Source organism: Falco rusticolus, chromosome 7, assembly GCF_015220075.1.
Source record: "Falco rusticolus isolate bFalRus1 chromosome 7, bFalRus1.pri, whole genome shotgun sequence".
Classification (NCBI taxonomy): Eukaryota; Metazoa; Chordata; class Aves; order Falconiformes; family Falconidae; genus Falco; species Falco rusticolus.
This window is the reverse complement of record NC_051193.1, coordinates 33,380,196-33,396,935: the sequence shown is the minus strand read 5'-3', so window position 1 is coordinate 33,396,935 and position 16,740 is coordinate 33,380,196. Positions and strand designations below refer to the sequence as shown.

At 37.7% G+C, this 16,740-nt stretch overlaps 1 protein-coding gene across 2 annotated transcripts in view; it reads right to left on the bottom strand.

Annotated features, from left to right (window-relative positions):
* EXOC5 (exocyst complex component 5) overlaps window positions 1–16,740 on the bottom strand; it is a 29,826-nt gene that overhangs the window by 10,308 nt on the left and 2,778 nt on the right. For both annotated transcript variants that reach the window (XM_037394003.1, XM_037394002.1), the window contains exons 2-12: window positions 14,369–14,460; window positions 9,922–10,069; window positions 9,324–9,518; window positions 5,162–5,226; window positions 4,709–4,737; window positions 4,446–4,555; window positions 3,921–3,965; window positions 3,681–3,821; window positions 2,527–2,609; window positions 1,870–2,079; window positions 533–680 (exon numbers count right to left, since the gene is read on the bottom strand). In XM_037394003.1, the coding sequence (XP_037249900.1) occupies window positions 533–680; window positions 1,870–2,079; window positions 2,527–2,609; window positions 3,681–3,821; window positions 3,921–3,965; window positions 4,446–4,555; window positions 4,709–4,737; window positions 5,162–5,226; window positions 9,324–9,518; window positions 9,922–10,069; window positions 14,369–14,460 (1,266 nt within the window). The remainder of the gene's footprint in view (window positions 1–532; window positions 681–1,869; window positions 2,080–2,526; window positions 2,610–3,680; window positions 3,822–3,920; window positions 3,966–4,445; window positions 4,556–4,708; window positions 4,738–5,161; window positions 5,227–9,323; window positions 9,519–9,921; window positions 10,070–14,368; window positions 14,461–16,740) is intronic.

Sequence of the window (16,740 nt, the reverse complement as noted above, 5' to 3'; positions counted from 1 at the left end):
CAATTTAATCAGAAGGAAAACATATCTTTTTGGTTAGACTAAAAAATTTAAAGAACAGCAGATGGTTACCAAGGTAAACAACGTTAAAGATTATTCTTCTCAGTGTTTTATTGGTGATAATTCTTCAATGCAAGAAGAAATGGCACTAGACACAGGAAAACAACTGTTGAACTATTCTCTGTACTTTAAAGTAGCAAAAAAAATACACTAAAGGCTTCTCAGGTTTTCAGTCTAATTTACTAAGAAAAGCAGCGCAGACAGTAGGTCTTCCAAAAATAGACGGTATTAAACCCCACAAAATACAACTAGATCCACATTTAAAAATCAATTCCTTAGCCTCCATCATGACCCTGCTCCAGTGAAAAATACAAAGTTATTTATAATATAAATATTTTATAATATACATGTTTATTATTCTTTTAATAATGTCCTTCCTTTCTTTCTATCACACTTCAATCAGAAATTGAACCACAAAATGTGATTTCATGCACAAAATTATATCACTAATGGAGACGACAGACAGCAAACTTACCCTGTGACATCTTTCAAAAGCTTGCTTAGTTTCTTGCAAAAGGTTAACTACCACTTCTTGTGACAGAAACGTTTCTCCATGTGTGTCAATACTTGGCCCCAACGGTAAGTTTGTACGTTGCCTTATTCTCTCTTTGAGATCTTGAATACTAGAATAAAAATACACCAAAAGGAGATTTCACTGGATGGAAATTTTGATGCTCAAATTCAACAATGATTTAGGGTAATTTAGTTGTTAACTTAAAAAACAGAACCCAAGACACAGTTTAGGATATGCAAGCATTAAGACAGTCTTGCAAGCTCAAAAAAACATCGCCAGTAAATGCAAAACTACCACCTCTGATTCCATGGTCAACTGTGCTCTACCATGGCACATTCACACCATAGGACCAGCTATTCCCCATTGTGGAATAAATAATTTCAATTGAATCCTATGGCACTTATGCTCTGTGGACAAGGTTTAGCCTCCATACATTCTGTCACATTGTACTTTCAAAACACTAATGAGAGCTTTCTATCTCATCCACGCCCACAAATCCTCTCATCCTCCTCCACTATCTCAGCAGTCCTGATTTACTCAAGCATGCTCTAACACATTTCCATGCATAAAACAACCCATAAAGTTACTCACTACCATAAATTTAATTTTCCCCAAGAAAATTAAATTTTCATCTTTGTTTTTTAATTCATTTAATTACTTTGCTGCTGCTCTCTTTAAATAACTTTCACATTCTTGACACACTGAACCCAGTAGCTCTTTGAAAGGCACAGTAGTCTTATCACCTCTGCTTCACACAAGTCTTAATTCTTCCTTTCCCACTTCTCACTAGTCCTTTATTAGTTCTCTGCCCTGAGGATAATGAAGTCTTGTTTTACCTTTCTCTAAGTCCATTGCATCTTCTGGGCTCATTAAGAGCTTTCTCACTGACATTGCTATGGTCTTTTCCCCTTCCTAGGTCTTGGGAGGGGACCACAAGACCTGGGCAGGTGAAAAAAAATGTATGCTTTTAGATACACACATACACATGCTTTAGGTACCTTAGTTTTGCTTCAGTCCTTTTGTGGATCTGGATCCTAAGTTGAAACATAGGTTTAACTGGTATTTTTCATTTCCCATGAGCGCATAAATACCATGCATCACCTTTCACATGTACCAAGAGCAATACACTTTTTAACAGAACATAAACTGATAGCAAATTATAAAAAGCTGCAGGTTATTTTAGAAGCCTGCACTTTCACAGTTCATCACTGTACATCGAACATAGCAAATACTACGTTTTTTCCCTTTACCACCTCCCTTCCATTTTAAAAGTATGAAACTTCACAGAAGAAACTTACCCTCCAGTGCCAATGGACCTCTTCTGGTGGTTTTTGGAATCATAATAGCGTTGCAGAATCATAGCACTCCTACTTTTCAAATAACCAATTTCGACCTCAATGTAATTCTCCAAGTAGGAAATGAAAATGGATTTGATAAGCTTAGACAAGAAAGTCTGCTTATCAGTACCCAAGTTAAATTCCATCAATTTGCTTGACAGATTAGTAGTTCTTTATGCAAAAGAAACAAAGAAGGGGAGAGGAGGAAAAGGTTGAATTTGTATGAATTACAGCATTACATGTTTGTAAAGTACACAGCACAACAGAATCCTGATTGCGATTAAGACTTCTAGCAGCTTTACATTTAAGTAAAAAATTTTGCATAATTCATGCTTAATTACATACAAGCAAGTAAGTTGCCAGTGAGATACAGAGAACTGGCTTTTACACAGTTTTAAAATTACTCTCAAAGATCACTATAAAAAATACTTCACATTAAAAGTAATAACAATAGGAATTTAAAATTTTCTTTAGGAAAGCAATCATTGTAAGGACAATGGCCATAAAATATTTTCAGGTTTTGAGAAGTTTAAAATTTTGGTTCCTCTTCCTACACCTTGATAATACAACTATTACAAGAGTATCTACACAATAATTTCATCATCAATATGTAAATACCTTGTATATAGATCATAGAGGTTCTTAAGATACTGTTCTGCATCTGATTTCCTGTGTTCTTCTAGCTGGTCCTTTACATAACTCTGTAAAATTTTGATACATCTGTTAGAAGATTAACTAGCATCCACAGGTGATACTATGTGCCAGATTATATGTTGTTTACTGCAAAGTATATATATTACTTAAGGTAATTCATGTTGGGTTTTTTCAAAATCTCTCATTTACATACAGATCCTGCATTTCTTTTAGAAGAAAATTATTTAGTAATAGAAAGCAGTAGAGCATGAAGCAAAGACAAAAGACAGATTGCTTTGAAAATATGCTTGACCAACACACACAAAACTCCCTCTTTTTAAGAATCAAAAGCACTGGAAGCCTAGGGGCATTTACAGTTGACAGTAAGCAAAGGAAATGCTTACATATTTGCTTATCATAATACATACACAAAGCAGATACAAGCTTAGAGCCTTCCTGTCATTGAATACTTGGACAAAAATATTATTTACCATAAAACACTAAGTCAAAACTGACACACAAATTTGAGGCTGAAACACAAGCTCCATCTCTACGCTACAAGAACAACATCTACAGAGAAATTGGTTTTTGTAGCCAATAGTCATGTTGTTGACTTCACACACTTAAGCAAGTGTACTTGCAGGACAGAAAACATAGTATTTTCAGCTGTTCTAGACCTTCATATAAATATTGGATGAGCTGTGAAACAGTACGCACAACTTTGTTATTTTCACTTACTCAGTGCTAACCTTACACATTAAACCCAATTCCAAGAATGAACAGATTAAAGATACTTATTAAATGTGAAACTGACATATTTTTCCTGACATATTCTTGGTAGGGGGCACTCAGAAGAAATCAAATATGCGAATGACATCTTATGAATTACCCAATGAACATAATGATTCCTGTATAATTTCACATACTGGAATATTTTCAGTCATACTGTATTCACAGCACAGACAGTTTTATTCGATATAGGCTTGATTATCTGAATTGTTACAGAGCTATCAGCTATGATTCTACATCCTTATACAAGATTACAAATAATATAAATTCTCATTAATTGTTATCACTAGATACTATGTTTTTGGATGAAAAGTTTCCTCAATAAACTTCAACGTTAAATTTTGAAATACCTGGAGTTTAACTTCAAAGATATTTTGAATGAGTTTGGCTAGCACAGTCTCTGGATTACTAAAGACTTCTCCAACTTGCTTATTCACTCGCTGGCAGAGAATGGCTGCATCTTCGAAGACATCATTCCTCAAGAATGCACCCTAGGGTTTTAGAAGCACATTTCATAATACATTTACAACAACCTATACAACTAAATAAATCAATACCCAAAGAAATACATGTAAAACAAAATGCATTACCTCTTGACACTGTTTTATGTACACATCAACGCAGTGGGAATAGCCCTATGGAAGGAGCAAAACAACTCGGTGTTAAAGCAGGTTGCCCATGCTTTCAGTATAGAATGAAATCAAGGAAATACAATGCCTGTGAAAACGGTATTGCAAAAAACCCAGAAACATTGAAAGTGTAGACTCTTTCAAACCCATTTCCGTCACACACCTAACATAACTACACTTATTACCACTCTACTTGGATATACACCACAGGTTTCAACACTTTCTCAAGCATGAAGGTCAGTTCATACACATACAAGAAAAGATTATCTTAGAATGGTCTCTACTGACACAACCTCCAGTCCATCACCTGCCTCCTTTATTCCCCTGCATTTGATTTCAGATGGAACAACTCAATATTTTTAAAAAGTCATACATGTTATCTGACATGGAGGTTGTGCCCATGCAAATATGTTCACTTAAAACAGGTACTTATTGTATTTTCAGTTGTTTTATTTATGTATTTAAATTTAAACCCTCAGTTTTTACCTTAAAATGAAGCAAAACTGCTGCTACTTCTCTCATTCTGGAGATTTCACCTCTCCGCTGTGCACTGGTAAACTCTTGAATTAGCTGGCACTCTAAATCATGGTACTTACCTGGAAAGGAAAGGGGATAACAACAAAAATCCATCAGGCCACGTAATACAAGCACTGACAAAAAAATGTAATCCTGACAGTATTGCATACTTTTTTAATCATCTTTAACAATTCAAATACAGGAATATGGATTGAACTGGATAGATAACTTACTTGCTATCTTTGATTTTACTTCAGAAAACCTGTAACAACAAAATATGCCATGATTAAATTCAAATCCACATCACAAGAAATCACAGACATCCTAGATCATGACTAAGAAGCACTTTACTTAAAAATGAAAACATGTAACACAAAGACGACAGAAAAGTTATACACTTTACATCCATAAAAACCTACAAGCATCTAATTCAAATCTAGCATTAAGTCAGCACAGCAAAATTATCCCATTAAAAATCTGTTAAGCAGTTTAGGATGTGTATGTAAAGATGATCCTACAACATGAGTGCGTGAACACAAATTTGAGAATAGAGGAGAGAGAATTAAGTACACAATCCGTCTCAAAAGCTACAGGAATCACTAAGTAAAGTACCAAAAAAGTAGAGAAGCATCAGAAAATTATAGCTATAGAAGATCTTTCTTTTTTTAAAAAAGATAGATTTTTACCTGTCAAAAGGTAGCTCCTGTGCAATCAAATGTAGTTTCTGAATAATATCAGCTGCCTCTTTAATCTGTTAAGAGTAAAACAAGACAGAATTAGTAGAGGTTTGTGAGCTACTCCTTTCTTCCCCCTCCATTGTTCAGTTTTTATACACGTAGTTCCTATTCCTAAAGGTGGTTGACTTGATATACCCACAGAGGAAAGCATCCCCTTAAAGTTCCTGTAATGCACTTTCATGATGCTGAAAGTATTTTTTAAAACAAAGTTATATAGGTCAAAACATGATGATAAAAATCTTGTTATATGTTCACATTGGGCATGTATGTGTGTGCACTATACCAACATAGCTATACAGCTTGCAGACCAAAGATTCCTCAGGGCTGATTAGATCAGAACATGGCTAGAGCAGTCTCATGAAAATCTGTATCGTTCCATTTGGGAATAAAATATGTAACTGTAACACAAAGCTCGCTGAAGTGCAACCTTATACTTCACAAGTGATTAGGATAAAAGTGTCGATGACTTGCACCCAACCAGAGGAGATCCCTGTTGAACTCACAAGTGAAATGGCTAGCAACGCTTTCAGCCATGTCAGGAAAAGCATGAGGGAATTCTTTGCAATTGATGAAACCAAATGTATAGCTGTATCCAATAAGAGCCATGTCAGTGCTTGGCATGGAGATGAGGAAGAGGGGAAAAAAGGGGATGAAAGCAGAGCGTAGTTGGAGTAGCTCACATTCTCCCAAGGAAAGGGAAATGGAAACTGTACTAGAAATTATAAACTCCGAAGACCAACGCAAAGATCAAGATGAGTCAGTTAGCCGTGCATCTACAAAACAGGAATACTTGCATGAATAAAGAAGCTAACACAGTTAATGCAGCATGCAAATTTCTGCTCCATCCTCGACAGCAAAACCTTTTATCATTTATTTTTCCGCAATCAATCAGCGTGAGAAGGTGCACCTACACACTGCTTAGTGACTGTTTCACTAGGCTAACTATAGAAAACACCCATTTGAAAACGTGGGTAACACAACTGATTGCAACTGAAGTTCAGTAGATTTAAGGACACAGTGTCAACTGGCCCAAAGCGGACACAGCTCTGGGATGGTTTTACAGGCTTTGTTACGCTGTCCTGGTGACTGGAAGGCACCTTGAAGGGGGTGATGAAAGCTCTAGCTACTACATTGAATCAAAACCTTTATAAGCTGACACAACTGACAACATGGAGAACACGCAGTTTATCTTGTTCTTCCTGTTGTCATGTTCTAGGGAGCTGGAGTAGAGAGGAAAGAAAGTAATGAAATCCTATTCTCCCACCACTTAAAACAGATTGGGATTAAAACTTTTCAAGAACGTAACAAAACACACAGGTAAGAATACAGAGCACAGGCAACATGAGGTTGGTTGTTCAGCAAGAAACGAGGCTCTCAAAGTATATCCATTCTGCTTGTTAAGAGCGGCTTATGTTTTGAACTGTCAGCTTACAATAGCCTGTTAAGTCAAAAGCAGCTACGCTCCTCAAATCCAATGAAACAGCAGTTATTTCTATTAGCTTACAGCAACCTTAATACTTCACAATTGTGATCAATACTGATGTCATCAGATTAGTCTCTATATTAGCAATTATTCACCAATGTTACAAAAAAACCCCAAAACACCCTCACAAACACAACATTTTATTTGTCTCCTCTTCAAATGGTAAGCGTTAACTAGATTTTATTGAATTCCAGGCCTTTACTTATGCACAACAGAAGCCACGATAAATCAGTTCTCTGTGGTTTCTGCTTAAACATGGACATATTCCATTTTGAATTGGATCACACTTCTGTAGACTATTAAATCAAGCATAGATTCTGTAAAATACAACTTCATGGCTATAACGTATCTGGAACAAAAAAATCTGAAAAACCATGGACAAAATGGCAAGAGAGGATTTTAACCAAAGTATTTTTATGAACAATTAAAAGGCATAATGGAATAACATTGAAAACAAAACATAAGTGAAGGAAAGGGTGTAAGAATAACAGGAAATACATTACACACAAGACCATGCTACTGCATGATAAGCAAGTGAGCTGCTAGATCATTTTGATAGTTTGTTTTAACTGGAGCAATTTTCTCACCTCAAGACCCTTCAGTGCAGCAGAGGGTTAGCTGGCAGTGCAATGGAAATTGTAAGAATTCAGAGGATGAAGACCAAAAATACATAGCATGGGACAAGACAGCAATGAAAAACCTTCACAGAGACAGTAAGTCAGAAATTGCTCAGTATGGCTAGGAGGAACTGATGTAAGAATTGACACTACTGAGAGCATATGAATTCCCTAGGAAATAACTGCATTATAACTATTTTCTTGCCTCTCCTTTCACAGCATCCCCTTCCCTCAGTGTCTCAGAAAACCCCACACTTGTGCGGGATGGCATAGTACAAAAAATTGTAATACCCTCCAAAACACTATCTAAAAGCCACATCAGTTTGAAGATCAGAAGACAGTGACAAAGCATTAAGGTTTTACATTTAAGAATAGCTGTTACTATCTCATACTTTAAAACTATTTTTAGTTCAAAGATGCGTTAAGATGCGATAGCACATGTCTAGGCAGGTTCTTTTATAAACACTATTTCTACTTACTATTGAAACTAGAAGGCAAAAAGTTACAGAACAGTACTAACCCACGTTGACTGAAATTTGTCTCAGTAAGACAACTTTTACCCAGAAAATCTTGTGTTCTCACACACTTCCTCTGCAGACCAGCACAAGACTTCTGGCCTTTACTACATTTATCTTCCTCCAGATTTGCTGAATATCTGATTATTCTTTGGGGTGTATAAAGATTAATTTGTTTACAGAATTCCAGGTTTACCCTATTTATCCACCATTTTTTTCAGATCCTTCCTCCAACAGAAAGTATTACAAAACTTTAAGTTACAAGTAAAAGTTGAATTCTATATGAGACTCTTCAGCAGACAACACATAATTCTCTTAAATTTATGCTTTGCTATTTACCATGTTGCCATTAAATAAGTTTTCAAATGCATGTTTTATTTCTACTTAGGAAAAAAAGAAAAACTTACATAGAAGAGCTTTTGTTATGTTGAAACCTTTCTGTTTTTCTTGGAAGTCAGATGATGTGCTCCCTCTTTGCTTAGGGCAAACTATCAACTGGAAATTAACATATATCCATAGACCATGAATCAAAAGCCACTATGCAACTGACTTCTTGGGTATACAACTGTATGAAACTATTAGTTTCTCATTTCCCTGAGAGATACCTTCAGATCAGTAGATAGGGTATGACTATTAACCTATTCTCAGGTGCTTCAAGCACATGGTTTTTGCAGAGTGTGCAAACCGAGGTTTTGCTGTTCTCACATACTGTAATTTTTTCCTGACTACAATCATACCACTGCACAGAATTCAAGGAATATGGGAAGATTCTTCAGGACACACCTCAAAAAAAAAACCACCAAAAAACCAAAAAAAACCAACAACCCAACCAACAACTTTACTTGTCTTTCAAACTGCTTAGGGAAATCTAGTATGTGTTGTTTTGCTTACAGCTGGACACTTTTCCTTCAGTTTATTTCTATTAGCCACGCCACTCAGATTATATTTGCTTCATGAACATACTCTTGAAGCATAAGAAAAACAACATGCTTTAACATTTCTTTGAAGTTTTCCTGCCTGGTTCCTCTAAATTCAAAGGGTGGAGACATAACCACAGGACTATACAAAGCCCAAAGGCATGCTGTGACAAAAAGGTATCCAAGGCCAGTGGACTGACCCAACAGAGTAAAGTTTCACAAAGAAGTTGTATTCAGAAACGTTCTGCATTACGGGGTGGATCTGAGGCAAGGGGTTCAAAGGAAAAAGGCAGATATTGTATGCACTCTAAAGTTGCCCTCCCAGCGTTCCTCAAATCTCTGATAATTTCATAAAATGAAAAATGCCAACATTGCCACATTAAGCATCACTGAATACAAATGCTTTATCAGCAATCTGCAGCCTAGTGTTGTTAATTTACATTTCAGAACAATGAAACTTTAACAAGTCAGTCACTCACTGGTTTGAAGTCTGACCATGGTAAGTCATGGTAGCAGCTTGTAATTAGGGCAGTACTGCTTATTGCTTTGAACTGCTTTCATCCCGCTGACAGCTCTTACCTTTTCAGAGTTTGTAAAAACATCAGACTTCAGCTCTCCATCCAGAAACTCATTAAAGTATTTCATCAGCTTCTGAGCCTCCACAGCCCGTTGCCGTGGCGTGTTTACCCCCTCCAGTTGGTCGCCAAGGTGACAGACCTTAGTTGCTACATAGCTGATGTGCTCATCTAGTTCTTGGAAATGTTGGAAGGCAACCTGGGAGAACATAGACACAGACACAAAACTCATTATTTCCATTTACTGTACTTTAGGAAACACTAGATTTACTTCAGTAGGAAGCATAGCAAATGCAGGCATCAGCTCTCCAGGTGCTGGAACTACAGTAGAACTACTCAGAACTGCTAATTAAGTACACACAACTGCTTAAAGTTTAGTGTCTTCCTTTAAACTATTGTGAAGACTGGCTACTTTCAGAATAGCTAATATTCATTAAGGGAACATGCAGATAAGCCCCCTTTCACAGGGGAAATTGTTTTCTGTCAAACCCTCTTTATTCTTATCTCAAAGAGTAGCAAGCTTTACCAAGAAATGTTAATGGAGCATGTGATGTTTTTAAAGCTTGAACAGCATACCACTGACTATAGTACTCAGATTTTACCTGGTTGCTTTTCTGCAGCTCTTGTACTTTCTTGGCAAATTCCTTTGCTTCCTTCTGGCATTGTTGTTCTAGTTTCTCCACCTTCCTCTGAATCCTTTCATCCATTACCTGTAATTCTTGGATATGATTTACAAATTCTTCCAATAATCTGATTTAAAATAAAACACAAGAAAGCAGAGTTTAGTCTGAAAGACATTGTCTTCTGCAGAGCACCTAAAAAACATCAAAGAACTTGTCTACAAAGCTGATATAGCCATGCCTAACTTACAAATGTTCTTTTGTTTTAAACTACATTGCCCTAGTTGTGTAGAACTCCATGCCTGCATAAAAACTATCTGATCACATAAAAGGTAGGACAGGGAAAAGGCGAATACCTAAATACCCATCACTCAAGAACATGACTCTGCCACAGGTACAAAAATCCTTATATCCCCATCTTCCCTAAATAAGTCTCATACGGACAAAGAGAGCTAAGGCCACTACATTCCTTCAGCGTAAGGGCTATACTGCACCTATTACTGTTAAGCTTGTAAACCAGCATCCTATTAACAGGCAATGAATATAATCATATAGTCTCATAATGTTATTTTGGTTATAACCATGTCACTTTCTGACTTCAGTTCTTTTCCTCCTCTAACATACACCATTTTAAGGGTTTTTTTCCCTGCCCTTTCCAATCACTCCAATTTTTGTTTTAGACTCACATTTTACTCTTCCCAAACAATGTACACCTGACTGCATTCATAAAGTTTCCTCTATTCTTTTTCATTCCATTCTCAATGTCTCTCTTTCCCATTCCTGTTTTTGTCCATTCTGTCCCATTCCAGTCATCTTTTCAGCTTATAATTTTCTAAACATCCCAGTCACTGATGCTCAGGAAATAGATTATTCCCAGGTCCTCCACAGCCATAAAACTTGTGCTAGTAACTGAAAACATATGAAGGATTTGAGAACTCTGCTGTCCAAAGCAGAAGAGGAGAGGAAATGTGAATCCCTTCCAGGGAGCTATTTCTAGACTACTCTGGAATCTGCATTTTTACATATACTCTGTTCAGAAAGTATACTGTGAATGTGAAGCCAGAATGAGCACAGAGTGTGAATAAGCCAGAATGTGAATGAAAGGCAGAGTGAGCACACTCTTCCTCTCCTGGCTTCCCATGCAGGGGCTAGAGACTCTCAGCAACCAGAAGGGAAAAGCAGAATGTATTATTCTACCCTCACGTAACTCCTTCCCAGCAATAACTACAGTACCTCTCTTAGAGAATCATAGAATTGTTTACATTGGAAAAGACCCTTAAGATCATCAAGTCCAACCGTTAACCCAGCACTGCCAAGCCCACCGCTAAACCCTGTCCCCAAGGGCAACATCCACATGGCTTTTAAATACCTCCAGGGATGGTGCCTCAACCACCTCCCTGGGCAGCCTGTGCCAGTGCTTAACAACCAACCCTTTTGATGAATAAATTTTTCCTCATATCCAACCTAGACCTCCCCTGGTGCAACTTGAGGCCATTTGCTCTCATCCTATTGCTTGTTACTTGGGAGAAGAGACTGACACCCACCTCGCCACAACCTCCTTTCAGGCAGCTGTAGAGATCAATTAGGTCTCCCCTCAGCCTCCTTTTCTCCAAGCTAAACACCACCAGTTTCCTCAGCTGCTCCTCATCAGACTTGTTCTCTAGACCCTTCACCAGCTTTGTTGCCCTTCCCTGGACATGCTTTAGCACCCCAATGTCTGTCTTGCAGTGAGTGGGCCCAAAACAACACAATTCAAGCTGTAGAGCGAACATCTAGAGCTTTCTCCAAGCAACACCTAAATGATACTAGTGTGGTTCTCTTTAGTTGCATGAAATGTCACAGCATTTTCAGTCTTAACCTCTGCTGCTGAGATGACTGGCTTTTAGCCTACTGCTTGGAGCATGCAAACTGCCTTTTTGCTCACTGTATTGGTCTAAAACCTGTTAAAGTGATATCTTTACAACACTAAGTGACTTCAAGTCACAATTTATTAAAGAAAACTGGATTGGCACAGATGTTCATGACTACTTCTACTTCCTGCTTGCCAGAAGCTCAAGAGTAAGCATGTTGCGTCAGATTCCACAGAAAACCACAAGGAACAGACTTAAGTTTACAGAAGTATATTTAAAATAAAATTTAAACAACAGTAAGTGACATACAACATACTTTCAAACAAAAGTCTAGAGAAGTGCAGATAGTTTCTATTCATTTTAACAAGCTGATTCAGTTCAGTTCAGGGTTTGTTTTTAAACAGATATAGTACCAACTCAGCTCTTATTCAGCAATAGTACTCAATACAGTGAGACACGAAAGAATGCTCAAGTAGAAGAGGTAGCTGCTCACGAGGTTTCTCAGAACAGAAATAAAAGACTCCAACACTCTTTCTACCAAACAAAAGCATAACATTCTAAAAACAGAAAAGTAAAAAGATACAACCAAAGACCTGTTTCTTTTTGATATTAGTTTTGGCTCCCTGCCCCTTACTAGCAAATCCCAAAAGAAAAATATTTAATGCTGCAGGATTCTTCCACTTGTCCTGAAAATTATGAAAGTGCATCACAGAAGTTAACACAAGCCAACTAGCAGAAATATGGAATATAGGTTAAACTAAGTTGGTATTGATACAAACCATTAGCTACCCTAAAGTACATATTAGGCACAACTGCGGAGAAAGAGCTACAGGAAGAAGTGTTGTGTATTTCCAGATTTATTCCTGCTTAAATCACATGTAAAGCTCTGCATAGGATACAGGCCCAGACTGAACGTCAAGGGTTCGCATCTTGCTAGAACTCCAACAATATCCTTCCTCTCCTTGCACACCTCCGAAGAGCCAGACTGCTCCAGAAGGAATGTCCTTTGACTGTGCTAATGAAGCGTTCTAACTAACAACAGCTTGTCTATGAAGTTAGCAAACCCTAAACTTCTTAAGAGTTCTCTCTTAGGTTACTATAAACAATGTCAATCTGGACTAAGATTGCGTGGATAAATCACTAAGGAACAGCTATTGCACTTGCACATCTCCCAAGTTATAATCATGTGAAAAATGAAAACACATAGATGCAGCGTATGAAAGCATAGACTCCAGTTGTGGTGCAACTAGAGACACTTTATTATACAGAGAAGCTCATATTTATATCTCTGAGCCCAAATACAAATTCCAGCTGTATGTACCACCAGGCTCAGGGCAGAAACCATTCATGCAGTTACATATCACTACAAGCACGCAGACACCTATTTGCTACTAGATAACCATGTTTATCTTTCTTACTTTCCTTCAGAATACCCAGCTGTTCTCTCATCTCCTGCCAAGTCAGACATTCTTTATCCTCCTCTCCCACACATAGAGACGTAAGTTATTTATGTCTCTAGAAAGGCTAACAATACTGATACAAGAGCTAAAAAGTAGCACTATTTGAAAGAATCACTCTTGTCAAAACAAAAGAAGGTCCATAGGTGTGGAGTAAAGAAGCTTAGATGTTGAACACTGCTGTATAAAACTGTGCATCTGCATTACCAATGCACTACCAAATGCTGGGCCAGTAACCAGAGAGCTGTCTTCTTCAGGTGAAGTTTCTCAACAGAGCCAAGCCAGCTCACCACAAACAAGAGAAGGTCCTGCACTACCTCCTCCTTCCCCACTTTCCCTACCTTAGCCTTGTTCCCTTTCCACACCCACATTCTTTCTCACTACCAGCTCATAGACACACCACCTCTTCCCTTTGCATCTGCTCCCAGGCTTTCCCAGTCCTCCAAACTTGCTAACCCAACTAGGAAAAAAAAAAAAAAAGTTTTTTTTTCCTGTCAGGTTAGTTTTCTTACATTTTAGTAAATTAGATTAGTTTACCATGCTAGCTCAAGATAAGCCATCACAGTGTGTAACTAAGAGCAAGGAAGGGGGGCACACACCCATCTCCATTCAGCACCAGCAAGCCATTCAATTGATTTAGACTATCCAAATTCACACAAATTCAGTTCAAAACAATCTAAGTCAATATTGCCATATTCCTACCTTTCTTCCCAATACCTGTTCATGCCTTTTATTTGCACCAGAACTATAAATGACTGGGTTTTACAAGAAGACAGCTCAGGGAGCTAAGTTAGCAAGAAACTCATTAAACTGACTTAACTATCATAGCAGTGAAGCCTCATATTACGCTTTAATCTGGCAACTCTAGTGCTTTGGAACATTCATGTCTGACAAGGACAAACAACATCAATTCTCCTACATTCAAAAGGTCTAAACAGCAAGTGATTTTCCCTACTCTTGTTACTGAATAATTGGCTCATGGTCACAAATTCTAGCAATTCTCCCAAATGAAAACCTCCTTGGACACACACCAACACTACATACAGGCTTTTTGTTACATATGTAATAAAACAGTACAATTAGAGATATATTCACTTTGCCCATTATGCAAGTTTATTTTACCTTTTTGGATCAAAAGCTTCTCCACCTCTGGAACCTCCTCCAGGTGTTCTCCATGCCAGGCGTTCAATGTATTCATCTGCCACAAAAGGCTCCTAGCCACAGAATAAAAACTCCTTACAATGTGCCACAGCAGGGTGTCCCTTAAGCAGCTGCTTACACAACATTTTGAAAGTGTTTAGAAGCTTTACTACAATCAAGAGCAAGTACAGTGTTGACAATTACCCCATCACCTCTTATCTTTACATATTTAATATAGGGAACACTGTTCTTAATATGGTGGGTTTGAACATCTAGTCTAGAGATTGCCAAACTACTAGCAAAGAACTGCTGCAGGTCTGAAGAGCTGGCTCTAAATTACTTGTTCTTATTTCCAGCTGAACTTACAGCTTGTCATTACAAAGCATCTGAGCCATGCAGCAACTACACTGATTTGAGATACTACATCATGAGACCCAGCCATCAGCTGTGCAGCAAATTAGACAGGATTTATCTGTCCAAAAAATTATGTGGCAAAGTAAGTTTCCTCTGCAGTTGTTCAACTCTGATGTAGTTCACAATACAGCATCACAAGCCGAACTGACCAAGGCACTGCCCCCGTGGCAAAACAGTGAAAGTCTGTCACTGGACACTATGCAACATCAAACTGCAGCTGCAAAACCAAAGCCGATAAGAAGAAAAAAAAAACCCCAAAGTAAACACAAAACCAGATGATGGACTTGACTTTCCCAGGGAGGAAAAACAAGGCATAAGTGATGCTAAAAACACAGTTACTCAAATTTCTTTCACAATATTTGCTGGATCATCCATAAAAATACTGCACAGTGGTGAAGAGTTAAGATGTTTCTCCATCCAACAATGTTTTCTGAAGGCAGAGACCTCATTATAAAACCAAGACCTCTTAGTTTGTCTAATATTTAGATTAGCTCAAATATTTCTTCACATAGTTAACATTAAACATAACAAAACACAGGCCAACACCTATCCTTTTAAAAACCTAGTATTTATCAGCTTCATTGGTACTCTAGGAGCATTGTTTAGGTACTAACATCATCACATCTAAGATCACTAAGCAAAGAATTCTCACAACTGTCAGGATTTCATGGAAAGCTTTTAAATTACATGTGGTAATGGTTCTAAAACTGTGAAACACAATGAAACACAACCCAACACGGAGCTGGGAGTGGCTCTGGTTAACAGTGGTGTTTGCAACAACTCATTTCTGATAGCAAAACACTGGAACATGCCACTGGTGCCTTCGATAAAGCTTGGTTTTAAAAAAATAAAAATAAAAACAAACAGCTGTCCACAGGTATCAAATTGGTTCCTGTATCAATAGGTCTAAAAACTTGTCAGAAGTAATAGGGAGGGAAAATCAGCATTATAGTGTTATCATAGTAACTAAAAACATGGGTTGAGAAGCAAATACTGCCGCTTCAAGGTTTGTCATCCCTCAGAAACACATTATATGCCCTATCCAGTCAGGCCCAGCTATTAAACTGAAAGATAACAAGCTTTTTAAATATACTTTGCAACATGCTGAATCTTGCCAGACAGGTTCACCCTTTCAACAGATCACCCAGTAATACCACATTCAAACACTGACCAGAGTAACTCTGTTTTGCTCAGCCTCCTCAGTTAACCTTCAAAAATAACTGGATGATACCACATACAAACAATTTCTCTACAAGTCACTTGTCTCGTTAACCCAGTTCTTCCTGATACAGAATGTTGTTTCCTTTACGTGAATCCTTTCCATCAGAAGTTATAATTCAGTGTTTTCATATCAAGTGAAAATTCTCTCCTTATGTCATTTTTACATCTAAATGTTTGGGAACATTTTTGCAATTTTAGTTATAGGTGAAATGAGCCATTCAATACAGTAACATTCCCTTCAGGGGACTCCTCCAGCTTCCTAATTACCTTATGGCTCTTTGTATGAAAATCACAACCACAGTCTTTCCATTGAAGATCCTGTAATTCAGCTGGAGTACCACTCTAGCTACAAGGATACCAATACAGCACTATGGAATAACCCTGTATAAAGGGTGCACTGCTTGCTGATGCTCTGTGGGTGTATATAACATCTTCTATATTTCTCCCTTCAGATGTTTGCACTAAAAAGATAACTCACACACACATAATGACCTTGATTATTCCTTCTTTTTCTTTTTGCAAAACAACATTTACAGTATTTTTCTGCAAGCCTATCAAAGCCTTCGCTCCTAAGAAAACCTGACATATATGTTCGTAGACCCTCTTGCTCTATCCATTACGGCTCGATACTCCTCTAAAGTTCCCTCAAGTGCATGTGTACTCTAGAGCACCTGTAGCTCCCTCTCCTGCATCCCAAAAACTAGCCAGGCACATGGCAA